The sequence below is a fragment of the Anarrhichthys ocellatus genome, unplaced genomic scaffold (genome assembly GCF_004355925.1).
Source record: "Anarrhichthys ocellatus isolate YVR2014 unplaced genomic scaffold, GSC_Weel_1.0 scaffold13, whole genome shotgun sequence".
Classification (NCBI taxonomy): Eukaryota; Metazoa; Chordata; class Actinopteri; order Perciformes; family Anarhichadidae; genus Anarrhichthys; species Anarrhichthys ocellatus.
Window position 1 is genome coordinate 4,739,880 of NW_022280043.1, and position 17,627 is coordinate 4,757,506.

General features: G+C 41.9%; 3 protein-coding genes across 3 annotated transcripts in view; all 3 read left to right on the top strand.

The window, feature by feature from the left end:
* The window catches only part of LOC116386379 (mpv17-like protein), a 9,270-nt gene extending 8,740 nt beyond the window's left edge, over positions 1 to 530 (top strand). Inside the window, exon 6 of the mRNA XM_031852521.1 lies at positions 99 to 530. Coding sequence (XP_031708381.1) covers positions 99 to 218 — 120 coding nt within the window. The 3' untranslated portion in view covers positions 219 to 530. The remainder of the gene's footprint in view (positions 1 to 98) is intronic.
* Positions 531 to 787: 257 nt separating this feature from the next.
* On the top strand, positions 788 to 5,259 carry rpl18 (ribosomal protein L18). Its single transcript, XM_031853068.1, has 8 exons — positions 788 to 808; positions 1,016 to 1,117; positions 1,641 to 1,727; positions 1,836 to 1,943; positions 2,571 to 2,669; positions 2,781 to 2,904; positions 3,959 to 4,028; positions 5,129 to 5,259. Exons 1-8 carry the CDS (start codon positions 788 to 790, stop codon positions 5,202 to 5,204), a joined length of 687 nt encoding a protein of 228 aa, XP_031708928.1. The 3' UTR covers positions 5,205 to 5,259.
* A 95-nt stretch (positions 5,260 to 5,354) lies between these two features.
* On the top strand, positions 5,355 to 17,079 carry sphk2 (sphingosine kinase 2). Its single transcript, XM_031852968.1, has 8 exons — positions 5,355 to 5,689; positions 7,454 to 9,069; positions 11,277 to 11,426; positions 11,506 to 11,600; positions 11,750 to 11,865; positions 12,523 to 12,726; positions 12,806 to 14,411; positions 14,533 to 17,079. Exons 2-8 carry the CDS (start codon positions 8,610 to 8,612, stop codon positions 14,593 to 14,595), a joined length of 2,694 nt encoding a protein of 897 aa, XP_031708828.1. The 5' UTR covers positions 5,355 to 5,689; positions 7,454 to 8,609; the 3' UTR covers positions 14,596 to 17,079.
* Positions 17,080 to 17,627: the final 548 nt, after the last annotated feature.

Genomic DNA, 17,627 nt, shown 5'->3' on the forward strand with positions numbered 1-17,627 from the left:
ACACACACACACACACACACACACACACACACACACACACACACACAGTACATATACAGATGTAGAATGACAATTTTTCCTCTCTTCCACCATCTTAGGCAGTGAACTTTGCCCTGGTCCCCCCTGTGGCACGGACAGTGTTCCTGGGAGGCATCGCATTGGTTTTCACTATCTTCCTGTGTCACCTCAGACAGCAGAGTGGCCACAAACCTGAATAAACTGGAGAGAACTTGAATGACTGACATTAGAAAAGGTTTATTTAAGAGAAGAATTTAGTTGTAAAGTCATTAACTGAGAAAACAATGGAATAAGATAAAGGTCACATCTATGTGAATCAACCTGCATGGGTTATTGTTGTTATTTTCATGTCTCCTAACAGAATACTGTATCCAAATGTAAATTACAATGATCCATCAGATTTAAGCATTGCTGGTACTCATTTTGTAATTTTCTCTGAGAAAACAGAGAACAACCAAGCTGTTAAGTCCTCGTTACATTTTGTCTGTGTGCTGTGAATAACTTTGTTGATGTTGCCATACATTTTTAAACAAAACAAAAAAATAAAAAGCTATTGTTTACTTTGTTTCATATGTGATTCTTCTTTTCTTTTAAAACATTTTATCAAGAAGCTAATCGTATACTCGTGTCTAATTAGCTCCTTCTGTCATAAACAAACTGAAACAGAACTTCATATTTTTTGGCACCTCATGTTGATGGACAAGATGTTTAACAGAGCGGACAGTATTTCTTGCCTGCAAATAGGATATTTGAATGAATTGCATTTTAAATGAATTGGCATTACAGTACAGTACGTAACAGGACAGTACAGAGCATATAGTAAGAATGTTAAAATAAGGTCCAGAAAATAATGGATAAATAATAAAATAGCCTAATAACTAAGCTTAATCATATCTATACAAAATAAATGTCCTTATAATCAATTAGAGATTTTTTTTTTTTAAGTCAAATTAGTAATACACTTCTCCTCTCGACCACTGGGGGCGCTGTCCTGCAGGAAGCGCTCCTCTGTAACCAATCGGAGACTCGAGATTTCAGCGCAGTGTTTATCGCGAGACCTCAGCTCTTCCTTTTCCCTTTTCGCTCTGAGCCCAAGATGGTAGGTACTGCTAGAAGAAAATGTTGAATACAATAGCGTAAATATCCACGATCATCCTCTCAATTAAAACATCTCGTGTTCATAGTGCCATTGTTTGCCTGTTTTAAACATCATTTATGATACAGTCCTGGCATGATTTCCTGTTATTAGACCATTTAAATAAGACTAGCTTAACGTTACCCTGGTCGATGCCGATGTAGTGTCGTCCACACAGCCGCTTCACGCCTCAAAGTGGACCAGAAACGAGCAATAAAAGCGCTTCAGGAAGCGGAATATTATGTTTATGGTTTTTAATTTGCCCCAAAATTAACCTAAGTTCCCAAATACACTTTGAAGTGTACGCTCGTTGACTGTGCCGCTCGTGCTAGCAGTTAGCTGTGGAGAGTCAACGTGTGAACTGGCCTGTGGAGCCTCCTGGGTGCCCTTAAGTCTCAGTGTAATGCTAAAGATTATACTTATAGGGGCTGGTTGTTAATCTATTATAGCTACTATTTGTTGTATTCATGTTTGTTTACTTTTCAAGGGAGTCGACATCAGACACAACAAGGACCGTAAGGTGCACAGGAAAGAGCCAAAGAGCCAGGACATCTACCTGAGGCTTCTGGTCAAGGTAACTTAGATTTACACATGCCTCACACTACACGTATATCTTATTTTGTCATCTTGGCACAGTAACTTCTGAGTTGATGTTCCTAACTGTCCTGTTGGGTTCTTACAGTTGTACCGGTTCCTGGCCCGCCGTTCAAATGCTCCCTTCAACAAGGTGGTCCTGAGGAGGCTCTTCATGAGCCGGACCAACAGGCCGCCCATCTCCATCTCCCGCCTGGTCAGTAATCAACTGTCTCTCATCCTGCCCACCACTTATGAGTCCTTTTGTTTGCTATTATTAGATATGTAAGCTAAAATATTAAGACTGCAAAGCCTTTTTTGACATGGAATGTTTGGTTTGACTGTTTTTATTGATGCACAGATCAGAACCACCTGATCAGTGTGAGTGCAGATATAACAGACCTGCATCAAATACAGTTTATTTGTCAGTGTATGAAATTTTATTTCCACCATCGGTACAATTCTGTCAAAGTGTTCTGATTACTTAGATGTTAGTGCCCTGGCCTGGTGTGAACTTCAAAATGCGACACTGAATTTTGTGTATTGAGATACACAGACATTTATTTTGGAGTGAAAGAGCGTAGCAGTAGATGACCTGAGTTAAGGGTCTGACTTTCATGATGTAGGTCGGATTGGGTTAAATTTGGATTGAAGTTGTTAGTCAGTGTTAATGTGGCTCTCAAATTGCATTACCCCTTAACGATAACAATGGATATGTATGAAATAAAGTTAAACTGGTTGTAAAATAGAAATATTAAAATAACTGATTAGACGTTCTAATGTTGAAGGTGTCTCAGCCCAGTGTCGGTTGCTGAATTTCTGACTTTGCTTCCGTTGCATCCAGATCCGTAAGATGAGGATGCCTGGCCGTGAGAACAGAATCGCTGTTATTGTAGGATCAGTCACTGATGATGTCAGGATCCAGGATATCCCCAAGCTCAAGGTATCAAAGCAAACTTCACCTATTATGTTGTTTTTTCCCCATAAAGTTACCATTCAATCAATGCTGTTTAGTCTCTGACAAAGTCCTCACGTCCCGTTTGTTCTCCCGCAGATCTGCGCTCTGAGGGTAACTGATGGTGCCCGTCGCAGAATCCTAAAGTCAGGCGGTGAGGTGATGACCTTTGACCAGCTGGCTTTGGCCTCTCCCAAAGGACAAGGCACAGTGCTGCTGTCAGGTAACTAAACATTGGTTCTATTCATATTAATATACCAGGATAAAGTAAGCCCTTGCTGTCCCATTGGTGCTGGGGGAACTTTGTCCACCAAGGTGGTCTACAAATCAAGCCCACATTTATTACACATTTAGTCCTGTAGCATAGTCAGTTGGGAATAGCAGTTAAGATTGTCAATAAGGCTACTTGTGTTAACTTGCACTCGTGGTACTTCTAGGCACTTAAGACAAGTGTTTGCAAGGATGAGAGGCAACGTGTACGTTTCCTTTTTGCATGAAAGGATTTTGAGGACTGCCCTTTTAGTCCACACATCTGTTGATTTAAGGAGGCACTTATAAGGGAACTTGGTCTGTAATGTCATGATAATACGGTAGAGTACTGCATGTATTTTGCTGCATTCACATGAAATCAGGCAGACGATGGCAAACGTTTGTTGGGTTTTTTCAAGCTGTCCAGACGGTGTTTGTCTACCTGATTCTATGTGATTGCAGCATTATGAAAGCAGGTTTTATCTGTGATCTGAACTGACTTTTGGCAATTAATTATTTGTTGAGCACTGTTCATTTGAATTAGTCAGACTTAAGAGACCTTAATGTCTCAATGTTATGTTCTATATGACAGGCTTCTCCTTTTTTAAAGTCATAAATATTAACAAATGGTAAAAACTACAGCATCGAGTGCTAGTGTGAGTTTACTGGAAATATTCATTAAGTGTGGTTTTAGAAACTGTCAAAACATGTCATCAAAATTAACCACTAAATTGGAAACTCACATTTATAACTTTTCATTCTTAACATTACTCCAGATTTCTTTTAATCTAGTGATCTGAACTGTAATAGATCACTCAGCCACTCTTAAGCTCCGTCAAACCTGTAATTTGATAATTTGAGGATTGTGTGCTTAATTCAATCTTTTCCACAAGTGGATACAAATGTGCAAAATGTGGCATGTTGGCATTAAAGTTATGAATTGGAAATACTTCTCAAGTAATGGATTTATTTTTTTTAGATGCTGTATATCATTTGTATGTTTTAATCGTAACACGTTTGTTTTTCAGGACCCCGTAAAGGCAGAGAGGTGTACAGGCACTTCGGAAAAGCCCCTGGAACTCCCCACAGCCACACCAAGTATGTGTATAGTTGATGTGTTGGTTCTCTTTGTCAAACACAAAGCAAAATGTTTGCGTTAATCTGTCCCAGTAAAATCTTTTATTGTAGCAGTATATCTATCAGGCTACCAAATTGGCCCAAATAGAAGACGATGGTTTTCTTACAGAAACTACACTGAGATGTCAGGTTTATACAATACATTCAGCATTCTGAGTGGTCTGATGTTCTAGTTGATACCATATTGACTAAATATATACAGCATTTGTCCCGACTCTTATACGGCACTAAAAATAACTTAGCATTCAGGTCACAGATGTAATTTGATGTGTACATGTGGTTAAATTACATTTTGAGTTGCCGGGGCAATGATATCTTTATCCATTGGTTTATTTTGTGAAGAAGCAAGTAATCAAGCTTTCAAGCACAGGTTTAACTAATGACATGAATTTCCTCTTTGTTACTTAAAGCAACAGTGAGTTGCATTTATATATTGGTAGAAATGGAATATAGGTGTTTTCTTTGGTGTATAATCAGCTGAAAATTCTAATCAATCAGCCTGTGAGACGGGCTGTTGGGTTGAATTCTGGGAGTTCACCAAGATAACCCAATGTAGTTTAAAAGTATTTTGTGCTGTTATACATGGTTGCTTAGTTGGAGGAAGGTAGATTTATTAGTTTTGCAGATAATGGGTGTTTTCAGAGCAGACATTTTGACTTGTAGGAAAAGCACAGCCTGTTACTATAACATGAATAATGTCAGTCTGTTATAGATTCGTCATTCATTTTACAATTTACCTTTGTGCTTTTAGTTTTGTGACATGTAAATTGCCACACCTCTTATCATATCTGATTAAAAAAACCAATGCCACTGAGCTATGGTGTATCTGAGTTGCTATCAATGATTTGTCTGAACTGAGTGAGTAGTTGGCACAAAAGTAAGATGAAAATTGTTTTTAATGATGACTCTTTGACCATTTTAGTGATTGTAAATAGTGTGCTAGATTCAGTTTGCGGCCATTTGTACGGCAGCATTGATGGAGCCAAAAATATTAACGCATATATTATATGCATAACTGTATTATGTGAACTTCATACTAACCTATTCCCCCTGTTTTCCAGGCCCTACATCCGCTCCAAGGGCAGGAAGTTCGAGAGAGCTCGTGGTCGCAGAGCCAGCCGTGGCTACAAGAACTAGTGCGTGTCTTGATTTTCCATGCAATCTGATACAAATAAAAAAAAAAGCGACTGTACAAAATGAGTTGTCTTTTGCGTTTTTTAAAGCTTGCAAATACACCTGTCACTGATTTTTAAGCAGAAGATGTCATGCTGGTTGACATCACCGGAGAGGACGGAGATCAAGTTAAAACATCTCTTATTTTACATACATCCCTTTATTTCCAGTTCAGCCCATTTTAACGTATATCTGACGTCACTAATCGTATGATCAGTATTGATAACGAGTTGGCCAAGAGGGAAAAAAAACTTGCTTACCCAGGAAGTGGTCTGTGAATGATTGGAGAATGTCGGTGGGTGTCGCAGTGTTTTCCTTTATCGCCATTGGACTTCCTGTCCGCCGCTCAAAGCTGCTGCTGCTGCGTCTCCACACACTTCCTGCAGCGAGCTACAGTTTCCAGAGCAAGCGACTGCCTGTGAGGGAGGGGGGGGGGGAGACGAGATGAGGTAATTGTGCTTTGATATATAACAGTTAACTTGGCTCCTTCAAAGGCGGTGTTGGGCAAAGATATAACTTTAAAAGGTAGCAGTTGCTCGTGTTAGTCCGGCTTGAAAGAATCCAAACTGTTAGCTTAACGTTGTGCGCTGACTTGGTTATACCTCCTTAAACATACCAGTAAATACAACGTGATATGGGGCTTTTTCAACACACCCGTGGTGGTGTCTAGTCATTTCCAAGAGGATACAGTTTTAACAGTGCCGTAAATCAGGTTAAACTTAGGTTATATGTTGAGAAGCACACTGCTAGCCGCTGCTAACTAGCGTTGTAACTGACAACGCTGTCAGGCAGCAGTTTACGTTAGCTGCTGTATTCACAACATTAGCTGGCGTTTGTCTATTACGTTTGTTCAATGCAAAGATTCGTAACTTCAAACGCATTTAGTTTATGATAGATCTGTCAAAGGCCGCACAATATTAGTGAAAGTATCTCTGAAGATTAGGTGTGCCTTAAAGGTGACTGTTAAACTACAAGAGTTAAGTTGTTCAGCCGGCTAACAGCCTGTCGTCCTGCTAGCTAACGCTCGGTGGATGTCATTGGTATTAAAGTTTAAACATTTTAACGTCACTTTATATCATCAGGGTTATAAACCAAGATGTCAATGCTGTTAAGTGTATACATGCCTCTGGTATGTGAATGCTCCTGAATTAAAAGTATACGGTAACCTAAACTTGCCCAAAATACCCCGAAGTCACTGAACAACAGGCTCATTGTGTGGGGGACACAATTAGCCTGCTGACATTATTTCTGGGTGTCCCCGCCCTGCACTTCAAGGACGTGAAGGTGCAACAATGGACACCAGTGAGCTCCGTTTTGTGTGTTTTTTTAAATTTTTTTATTTAAAACAGGACATCAGCCAGGTATTGATTTTGTCTGCACCACAGCTTGCATAATGTGTCTGGGCTGTTATGAAACTTGAAGGAAAGATGTGACAAGTTTATTAATTTATAGTCCAGTAGTTGCTCTTTGACGCACTAAAGTCTAATTAACTGGATCCTGCTTTCTTGGAGCTTTAACATTAGTTCAACCTGTCATCTAGCTGTTGCATGAATATAAATGAGATAATGGTAAATTATACTTTGTTACTACTACATTTGCACTTATGTTACTATTTGTATGTAGTGTATACAGTATATCCTAATCTCACATGAATTTCTAATGGTCATTACATTTTTAACAGGCTCACTATGAAGCTACCTCTTTATAGGGAACAATGTAAGATTGTTGCATGCTAATGCGTATTGCGAAACCTCTCAAATTCACCACCATTTCGGTCAGCAATTTGAAAAATCTCAATCCTAGATTCGAATTGTGAGAAAGACGCTGTTTCCCCAAAATCCCATCGCACAAAAGCTCTTTTAATACAAAAAAAAAAGAACACCAACCAGAAGTGGTTATCCACATTCAACCTTAAATGCAAAATAATGTGGCGTCTAAGCAAGGCGGTTGAGGATGTGTGACTGTTAGTCATTATGTACAAAGACGCACTTGGGGTCAAGGGGCACGGTAGGCCTTGTATTGCTTCACCCTGTAACCGTAATCTCTTCCTCTTATCGTGACACTCGCCTTTGCACAGTGAAATCCCAGGTGAATTACAGTTAACTACAATTATTTATTCAATTTATTTAGTGGATCACCCACACACTAAAGTTCTGTTTGCTACACTTCTACAATTGACTTTTGTCCTCCACTCCTCTTATGTGTTGGTACAGGAACAAAGATCTTCGGGAGGGAACGTGAGGCTTGAGTCAGGGACACTACCATGACATAAACTGAGGAGCGACCTGGAACTGTCTCCTTGTTTGTCTTTTGTTTTGTTTCTGTTTTGTATTTTTGTTGTTGTCTAGTCTCCACCTGTCTTACCCGGTGTTCACCCTCTTCTTGTGGAGAACATATAATGAAGTAGTATTTCTTTGGCTGAAACATTAATGTATGACACTACTGTCTAGAGGACTGGTATAGTCACTCCTCTTGTCTGCCTCCTATATCACTGAGATTACAGATAGCAATACAGGTATCAAAGGTCTTGAAAAAGCCTGTACTTATCGTATCTTTGTGGCATTAATTACATTTCGTCCAGCACCTACCATGCAACATACTCCGCAATATTCATTACTTTTTCATTAATTTTATGTAATTGTTGCAGCCTCCTTGTTTAAACAAGGTGTGTTTGTTTGTCTTATTCACACTTAATAGATCCGTTTTAATTATTTGTCCATTTGTGTAATTATTTAAAGATTTAGTGTTAATTTCGAGGAGCTGCTCTGCTGCTTTATATTGTTATCGCAATAGGAGGATTTGGGATGTAATGTAAACTTTTTTTTTTTTTTTTTTTTTTACTGATGCAATCTTGTGAAGAACACATTTGTTGAAATGACTGATCTTGTTCTGTTGTCTTTGAATATGTTAAAGTGTTGCTCACTCATTTTTCCACTGGCAGTAAACTGTAGAAGCTGACGACTCTTCAGCTCAAACTTTGATGGGAGCTTTCTGACTGTAACACAAAGACAGATCTTTAGCAGTTCACTGGATAAATACTCTCCCAGAGGAACCGTTACTCTGGAAGAGGTATTTCATTCCTTTTCAAATGAACACATACTTCTTAAATGGACAGACGGAAACAGAAACTCGGAGCAGCGTTTTTTGTGACATTGTCTCTTGAATCCTAACACTGAAGAGGGAGAATGATTTTGAGGAGATTTCCGGAACAACACTCTGACTGACATTCAGATACATTTTGATTTTCACTTAAAATCTTTAAGAGCTGCCAGATTCCTCCCTTCAAGCTTCTTCACTGGAGAAAATACGACCCTCAAGCTTGGTAAACCAACGTTGTCCTGATCAGCCTGGTCCGCTTCAGCAGCGAGGATGCGATCTCCAGAGCCGTCTTCACCTTCCACAGCAGAAGCCCTCCTTCATGGCCAATTTGCCAGCTGGGGTTCAGGCAGCAACAGCAACAATAACAGCTGCCCCAACAGCCCCGGTGGTGGTCCGGGGGGTCTCTCCCCTGCGGCCTCCCCTACTCCGGCCTCCAACTATGCCTTGACCCTCACTCACACCCACATACATATCCAGCGGCTGTCACCGAGGACGGGGAAGGAAGCCCGTCTCTTGCTGCCTTTGTCGGAGCTGGTGGGGTGCAGCTGCCCTCGTGCCCCGGCGCCCCCTCTTCTGGTGCTTTACTGGTACCCGCCAGGCAAACGACGGAAAGGTGTGTCTCGGCGCAGGCAAGTGAGGGCCTACCTGGCAGAAAGCCGTTGCGAAGCTGAGAGGTGGTCGGCTGCTGTGCAGTGTCTACTGAGAGGTGTGACCGTCACTGCTGACACAGGTGAGTGTGTTGTGTGTGTTCAGGCTGTCAGATGGTGTTACAGGACCATACTTGTGCTTGTTGTATCGCATTAACCTCAATTTGCCTACATTTTCATTGGCAATTCATGAATGTGAACTTCATTTGACTTTTGCCACTCATATTTTTTCAGTCAACGTTTCAAGTATTTACTTTTAATGCCTCCGCACTAGAGGCTGTAAGTGTTTGGTTTGTCCATCTGTATGTTCGTACGTCCGTCCGGTCCATTCTCAGGAATGCCTGGAGGGAATTTCATCAAATTTGGCCCAGCCATTCACTTGGACTAAATGATGAACTGATTAGAAATTGTTCGGGGTCACTGTGACATCACAAAACACATCTTTGGTCATTACTAAATAATTGATATTCTTATTATGACAATTTCACACAAATGTCTAAAAGGATAAAGGAAGAAGCGATAACATTTTGGACAGACGTTCAAAGTTTGCTTTATTGTCAATTCCACAATGTACTGGACATACAGGGGAGTTGAAAAGACGTTTCTCTCTAGTCCAACATATAAACATATAAAGTGAATACAGTGCAATATTCACTTGGATGAATATTGCGTGGATGTAAATTGCAGCTTGACTGGTTGGCGGAGCAACACAACCGCTAGTTATTCATAATCCTGGCCTTTGATTTATAGTGGAGTTACAGTGAAAGGCTTTATCAAAAGGTAAACATGGTTAGTTTGCCATAGATGTGTGATTTACTTTGGCTTACCTCATTGTTTGTGTCTATGAATAAGTCTTGAATTCCTGTTTACTACTTGAAACTACACAATGCTGCCTTGATTTATGTCTCCTTTGTAAATGCGTGCTAAGTATAGCTTAATGTCACAGTGACCCAAGACCTTTCTGTATGTACAGCATTCATATATTGTCACAGAGAACACACATTTAACCAAGAGTAGTTAAGCATTTTAGGGGTTATGTAGAAAAAAAAACAAAGGGGGGGATTAACACTAATGCACCTTAAGAGGATGTGAGATTTATTATTCAGAATATTTAGTTTGGATTTCAATGTTTTTTACCCAACTACATCTCACTTTTAACTCATACTCCTTTGTTTGTTTTCCTTATCTGTCCTGCACACACGCCCGTATCATTCACTGTCAAAGTTAGAGACCAAGAGGGTGGGGCTGCTTTGCCACCCCTTCCTCAATAATCAAACAGATAGCAAGGCCCTGCTCAGTGTTTACTTTGTGTAATTATCTTTTTCTCACCATTACTTACTGTATGCGTCCTGCACTTTGCCGGAATCGCTTATCTCTTCCTGTCTCTTTCCTTTTCTTTAGACTTAATCTTTAACATATAATACTCTTGATACTCTCCATAATTTGTCTTCCTCAGTCTTTACCTCTCACATCACTGTCTCCTTCCCCCAACAGAGGTAAAACTGTCAAATCATTTTGTATTTCTATCCCAAGCCTCTGTTTGCCCCTTGTCTGCTCGTGCCTCATTCATACTCTGTTACAGTTCTCAGTGTTGCCAGCCTTTTGTTTCACCCCTCGTGTCTGCTCCACTTTGCTCACATAGCCTTCATTCTTCCGCATCGCTCTGTTATATTTCTCTTATCCAATCACTCCATTTCTGAATCACTTGCTGTCTTGAGTCTGTGAGTTTTTATGCTTACGAACAACATAGCTGTGGTTCTCTGGGTTTTCTGTTGATTGTCTTTAGTATTGTTTGTTTAATAATCTGGGATTATCTGTGAGTGCATCTCCTTCCCTGCACCGCTGGCAAACATCCGTACTATACTAAATCTTCAAAGCTGTTTTATTTATTCTAAGCGTCATACCTGGGCTGATGAAAGAGCAGAGAATGGGAATGTTGCCTCTGCACTCCAGTTGGACAGATAATGCATGATTTATTATTATTTCATCACCTTGTTTTATTTCATTCCTATATTCTGAATGGTACTTGTGTTTCACCATGCATCTGAATATAAATGATTGACAGACACGCTGTCGGGTGGTAGTATTATGCAGTGTGAAGTAGATCCAGTGAGGTGAAATAACTAAATAAACGGTCAAATGCACTCAAACTTCAGGTTTGGGCAACACTGTACTGACAGCTCCCTGTAGGCTTGCTTTGTAGTGAACCTCTAGTTCCTCTCTTTGTTCTGGACAAGAACTGTGTGAGCTTTCACTTATTTATGCTCCTCCCCCTTTCTTTTTCAAACAGAATTTTCAAGAAGTCTGCTACCTCGTCCCAGGCGACTAATGTTACTGGTCAATCCCTTCAGTGGGAGGGGCCAGGCAATGCAGTGGTGTCAGACCCACATCCTGCCAATGATCAGAGAGGCCAACATCAGCTACAACCTTATACAGACAGGTAACACGTCAGATACTATATTTACGTATTAAATTAACATGCATGCATAACTGGTGTTAACTTAATGAATCTGTCTCAGAGCGTCAGAACCATGCCAGAGAGCTCATCAGAGAGATATCGCTCTCAGAGTGGGATGGCATCATCATCGTCTCTGGAGACGGCCTTCTGCACGAGGTGAGTCATGTTTTTGTTGGGCTAAGCATGGTAGAATTTAGTGGTTATGGTTTGACAGTGAAGATATTTATTCTCTGTTATTAGTACCACATATATATGTTAAATTGTGTCCAGAGATTTTCAAAAATGTCTGTGTTGTGTACCTGCAGGTAATTAATGGGCTGATGGAGCGTCCCGACTGGGAACAAGCAATAAAAACGCCCGTCGGTATTCTTCCTTGTGGCTCTGGGAATGCACTGGCTGGCTCCATCAACCACCATGCAGGGTAAGCATGCATCATTGATATCTGTAAAGAGAATCAGTCAAATCTGGTTTTCCAGCTCAATTGTGAAACCAGACAAATACTCAGCTCTGTCAACAGAAAAAGGTGGTAATTAAGGATATCTTATGATATATCTTCTCTGTAATTTCTTAATGAAACTTTGCAACTACTTGAGATGACCAAAGTGTTACTTTTATCAACTGAAACAGAAAAGCATAAATTAAGATTCAAAGATCATGAGAGCGCATGCCTCTTCGGAACGAGCCGAATGTCGGCCCCCGGAAGTGCTGCCAGCTGCTCATTGACTTGAGAGAAGTCAAGAAGAGTTCTGTTCCGTTGTAATGTTACTATATTCAGCGGTAAAAGTGAACTACAGTCAATGAGTCGTAGTCTGTGAAGGCCCGCTGCAGACGACCTGCTCAACTCACGCCCTGAAGCCCCTCCTCCACTGCTGCAAAGAGCTGTGTTTGCTTGTTTTTTTTCAAAGCTTATTCATATTGAATGTGACAGACAGAGCTTCCTTGATGTTTTCGTCCTGAACGTGTTATCTTGACATCGATATCTCTAAATAGTGGAAGGACTCTGTATTGACCTGTTGTTTTGCACAGTTCTCTCCTTATCTTTCCTCACAGGATGTGCTGTTCTTTGTATCTCCCTCAGGTATGACATGTGCCTTCGGGAGCCCCTCCTTTTGAACTGCTGCTTTTTGCTCTGCCGAGGCGGCGTCCGACCCATGGACGTGGTTTCTGTGACAACCAGCCCTCCTCCCTCCATCAACAGCCGTGCCGCATCACCCAGGAGACTGTTTTCTTTCCTCTCGGTTGCCTGGGGCTTTGTGTCTGATGTGGACATTGAGAGTGAGAGGTGGGTGTGTAATTGCTTAGACTGTACGAACATCAACCATTGGCTTTGTTCATCTAAACGTTACCGTCTATTTCTCCAGGTACCGTGGCCTGGGCTCTGCTCGCTTCACCCTGGGCACCCTGGTGCGCATAGCTTCTCTTCGATCCTACAAGGGTCGTCTGTCCTACCTGCCTCCGTCTATCAGCGCCACATCACCAGATGACACACCTCCTCTGCCGAGGAGACCCCTCTCCCGCAGTATCACAGAAGGCCTGGAGGGCTTCTGTCGAACGCCCATCCATCGCACCTGCTCTGACATGGGCATCAGTGAACAGAGGAGCCTGCGTAAGGGTGAGGGAGAGAGGGAAATAGAGGAGAGGCAGAGAGAAAGGGAGAGAAGAAGGCAGAGGGCTAGGGGAGGAGGAAGCGGTGTAGTGAGGGCAAGCAGCCTGGCAGAGGACAGAGAGAGGGAGGGGGAGGTGGAGACGGACGCAGAAGAGGAGAGGTCAGGGACATGTTCGGAGAGTTCAGAATCAACTGAAAGGGAAGACTGCAATATGGGAAGGGTGGAAAGGTTGGCCGGGATCAAGGATGAAAGGGGAGATGAGGGAAGGGTAGCGCAAGACTCCAGTGAGATGGAGGAGGAGGAGGATAAGGGGAAGGATGGCGGAAGCAGCGGTGGTTCTGCAGAGGGGGGGAGAGTGTCGCATGCAGGAGAGCTGGAAGAGAGCTGTGGGGTGGACGCGGGGCGAGCGGCAGACGAAGAGCAAGAGGGTTGTCTCACTTGCCAAGAAAACCTTCAGGGGGCCAGACAGGCACTGAGAAAGAATTCAGCACCTTCAAGCCAGATAGCCAACACTCTCTTCAACCAGCCTCTCAGTCAGGAGGCCGACACAGATTCGGGCCCTTCATATGGGGTGGAGGACATGGATCTGAATGGGACCTACTACCAGAAGGAACCCTACCAACTGGACGTTGCTCGTGAACGATCTCTGACCATCTCCTCTCCCTTTCGTCACAATCCCTTCTCCTACAAGCCCAAGACCCTGGACCAAAACCAGAATGCTTCTCGTCCGAGGCCCCTCTCTCTCCTCCAGCACTCCCACTCAAACTCCCTCCCCCCTAAACTCCCATCCCTCTCCCTGTCTCTTTCTCCCACACCCCCATCCTCCCCTTCATGTGCCTCCCCACACTCTTCATCCTACCTCGTCCCTCGTCCCAATACCCCAAATTCCACGTCGCCCTCGCCATCTCTACGCACACCGTCCTCATCTTTTAACTTTGACATTGCTGAGCCAGCAGGACCGCTGAAGAACCGTCCTTTTATCTCACTTTTGAATAACCCTCGGGATGACTTGTTACCCCCCCTCGACCAACCGATTCCCACCAGAGATTGGATCACCATTGAAGGGGACTTTGTCCTGGTGCTGGCCCTTTATCAGACCCACCTTGGGGCTGATCTTCATGCTGCACCCCAGGCCAGGTTCGACGATGGGCTGATCCACCTGACCTTTGTGCGGGCGGGGATCTCCAGAGCCACTCTGCTGAGACTGTTCTTTGCCATGGAAAGAGGAAACCACCACTCTGTTAGCTCGCCGTATGTGAGCCATATTACCTGCAAGGCCTTCAGGCTGCAGCCTCTGTCTACACGGGGGACTCTCACTGTCGATGGAGAACTGGTGCCCTATGGGCCTCTTCAAGCACAGGTACATCCACTTTTGCATCTATTTTGTGCTACGTTTTAATGCTGTGGAGTTATGTTAATAAGTGGATGTGAGACTTATCATTGGTAATCATTTTATTTTCTGATCTCTCAATATTTCACAGGTTCATCCTTCATTGGCTCGTCTCATCGTTGGTGACTCTGGAGTGAAGATTACCAGATTCTAATCAGGGATTGGTTGAGCTGATTGACAGATGCAGCGCTCTACTAAATTATGTAATCTCTGTCGTCATCTGTACTCTGAAAGAGAGGGCGGGGCATCTGAGAGACATAAAATAGCCAGGAATGCAGAAACTGCTTTTCTGGGGTTTAATGAAAGGGATAACCCACCGAGCCACGCATCATTGGAGCACGACTGCAGGGATTAATAGCGAATTTGAAAATGGATGAAAAATGCGCCTCATTGCACAGCTGTTGGATTACGCAAAGCGTACCCTGAGAAGCATGAAAACTGCACAGCCTGGGACAGTTAGAGGGAAGAACAATCGAATGTTTATGGACTTTTTTTTTGTGCAGATAGTGCATGTGTTGGATGTATACATAGCAGTATGCATGCAGAGAAGCGCTACCTGAATTTTGCCTTTTAATAAGATGGAAAGAAATCAGATCAAATTCAGAGAAATATGTGTAAACGTGAAATGCTATAAAAACTAAGATTGGCCCAACCTTTTACCTTCAACCCCACCCCAACGTCTAAATGTTTGAGTATAAAAACTTCCGTCCATGAAAGGAATGCCTTATCTGACACTGGACAGTACCGTTGTACCTTTGCCCTTACTTGCTCCTACATGTATACGAAACCCAAATATTCCTGTGCTGGGTTCACACTACGTGCGGCAGAATCAACAAAACGGCCAAACGTGAGCAGCTCCGTTATCGCTGAGTCGACATTGAAGTTGCTCAAGCAGTTAATTAGTTGACGCTTTGTTGCGTCAACTTTTTAGTAGCACGTCTGGCGTCACCGGCCTCCAATGAAAATGAAGACTGTTCCTGTGTCGCTCGTGGTGTGAACGGAACATGAGTCTCTGTCCACGTGTCATAGTGTCCGTCCACTACATCAAAGCAAAGCTACACTTATATACTTAGACAACTGGTAGACCCGCCTACTTACTGTTCTCTTTCAGCACGCTACTTTCCACTGTTCTAAGCATCAGTGGAGAAAATTTGGACAAACGTACACTTCAATGACCATTTTGTTCATGGAAGGGACTCCATGTAGAGCAGCTAGATCAAGCTTTTCAGGGTCATTGCGTGAGTAGGAGCAATGGAACCGTTGAACGGTGACCATTACTGACATTTTTACGTAATCTGCCTGTTTTTCAAAGCCGCACGACGATGACTTTAAACTTTGCAACATATTGAACATAAAATGATCTGAACAAAGCGAGCCTCTTTGTCAGTGGTTTAAGAAATGTTTCAGATCACTTAGATGTCTAGAAAATATCACTGTCTCTGAGTAATCGACTATGGAAGCGTAGAGCACTTCACATGCCTCTGTTAAGTAGTAAGTAGAGCATTTATGTTGCACAGAAAAATCACAACACTAGAAGGCTTTGTAGCTTTTACATCCACAGTAACAAAGAATCTGAGACTGTTTGGTCTAGAAATGGATGCGCTAGTATTTATAGCTTAGTCCAGATACTATAATAAATGGATCACATTACATTCCTCGCCTTAAATGAATTAAATGCCTCAATCTGATCCCTCTAAACTTTTGAAAAGTCAGACTGACTGATTTCAAAATTATTTTGCCGTAGATGCAAACAACGGCACAATACTACATCCAGCAGCTCTTTGCTGTCACATCAGACTTTTGATCAACTGATCTGTTAAATGAAATGATAAATTGGGTTTAAAATTGAAAATATCTTAAGAAGGTTTTTTTCCGATTGTTGATGTGCTCCTTATTAAAATCAAACAGCAGATCTTGGAGCCCGCACTAGGAGTTCTCATGTTATATGAATAAATTGTGGAAACGTTATAATAAAACCTGATGATATATTTGGTCTTGACAAAGGATAAATCGTACGCATGTCCAGTGTATCATTCGGTAAAGTCTTGTGCCGACTGCTTGGGTCACCATCCACATACTGTATGTCTTTGGTCATGCCTGGACAAATCAATGCCTTTGTATAATAAGCCTGTAAATTCTGGCTGCTGATAATGAACTGTTAAAACCTGACTGCAGAAAATGGAGTAAAACTTTTTGCTCACCAGGCCTTTACTTTGCTTCTTTAATTTGTTTTTTCTTCCATCGAGCACACAATGCAGCTAGTCTACCACAACTACAGAATGTGAATGCAACATGTTGAGTCTAGGCTTGTAACAGTCCCAAATAGCAGGATCTTTATACACTTTGAATGGAGTTGTTTTCCAAAAATGTTTACTCGCAATATTGACTAGTTTACCTTCCTAAACATTTTGTCGTTGATGGCGATAGCTTGGACTCTGGTGTTCTAGACCAATTTGATATCACAATGTCGGGGTATAGCCCCTCAATTGATCACGCCATTAAGTTTTTCTGTAGTGGGCTGCCTGTAATGAAATTGTAATTATTACTAAAATCATATGAATATATGAAATATTTAAATACACAATGTACAGTTAATAGTTATGTTTTTGAATAAATGTAACTTGATAAGTTTTCTGCAGCAGATCTACTGTACTTTTGTCACAATTTGTCTTTCTAATTCTGAATACCGTGAGAAGTGGTCATGTGATATAAAGAGGTGGAGCCACATATATCTAATGGTATTGTTTAAACTACTGGCTATTGGTCAAGATGTTTGTCTCCACTCTTCTCAAACACAGTACACTTAAAAACAGAGATTAATATCTATCATACAGTTTCACTATTCCTGTGACTTGTTTTTACTTGTCTCACTCTTGTAAATTACCGACTAATGGCAATTATTTTTGTAATACTTGTGTGCCATTTGGAAAAGGCCTTTCTTCAAAGTCTCCTGAGTAAATACATGTTAGGTCCCATGGCCCCAGAGGAAATCAAGAGGACAATCAGGTACATACAAAAGCACCAGAACCGCTACTGAGTGGGCATTGTGGTTGGACCTTTGTATTTATTTACAATGAATGACCTCATTCTTAAATTGTTATTTTTTATACCAAAACAATGAAATCTAAATATATCCTTATTAAAATATCTTCTTCGTGCTCCCTGGGGGGTGTGCAGCTAGCTGGA

Bases quoted from the DNA above. Each gene is read 5' to 3' on its own strand.
- sphk2 (XM_031852968.1), top strand. From the start codon at position 8,610: ATGCGATCTCCAGAGCCGTCTTCACCTTCCACAGCAGAAGCCCTCCTT. The intron at 11,427-11,505 runs GTAACACGTCAG...AATCTGTCTCAG, and splicing joins CTACAACCTTATACAGACAG to AGCGTCAGAACCATGCCAGA. The intron at 11,866-12,522 runs GTAAGCATGCAT...TATCTCCCTCAG, and splicing joins TCCATCAACCACCATGCAGG to GTATGACATGTGCCTTCGGG.
- rpl18 (XM_031853068.1), top strand. From the start codon at position 788: ATGAATTGGCATTACAGTACA. The intron at 1,944-2,570 runs GTCAGTAATCAA...CGTTGCATCCAG, and splicing joins CCATCTCCATCTCCCGCCTG to ATCCGTAAGATGAGGATGCC. The intron at 4,029-5,128 runs GTATGTGTATAG...CCTGTTTTCCAG, and splicing joins ACTCCCCACAGCCACACCAA to GCCCTACATCCGCTCCAAGG.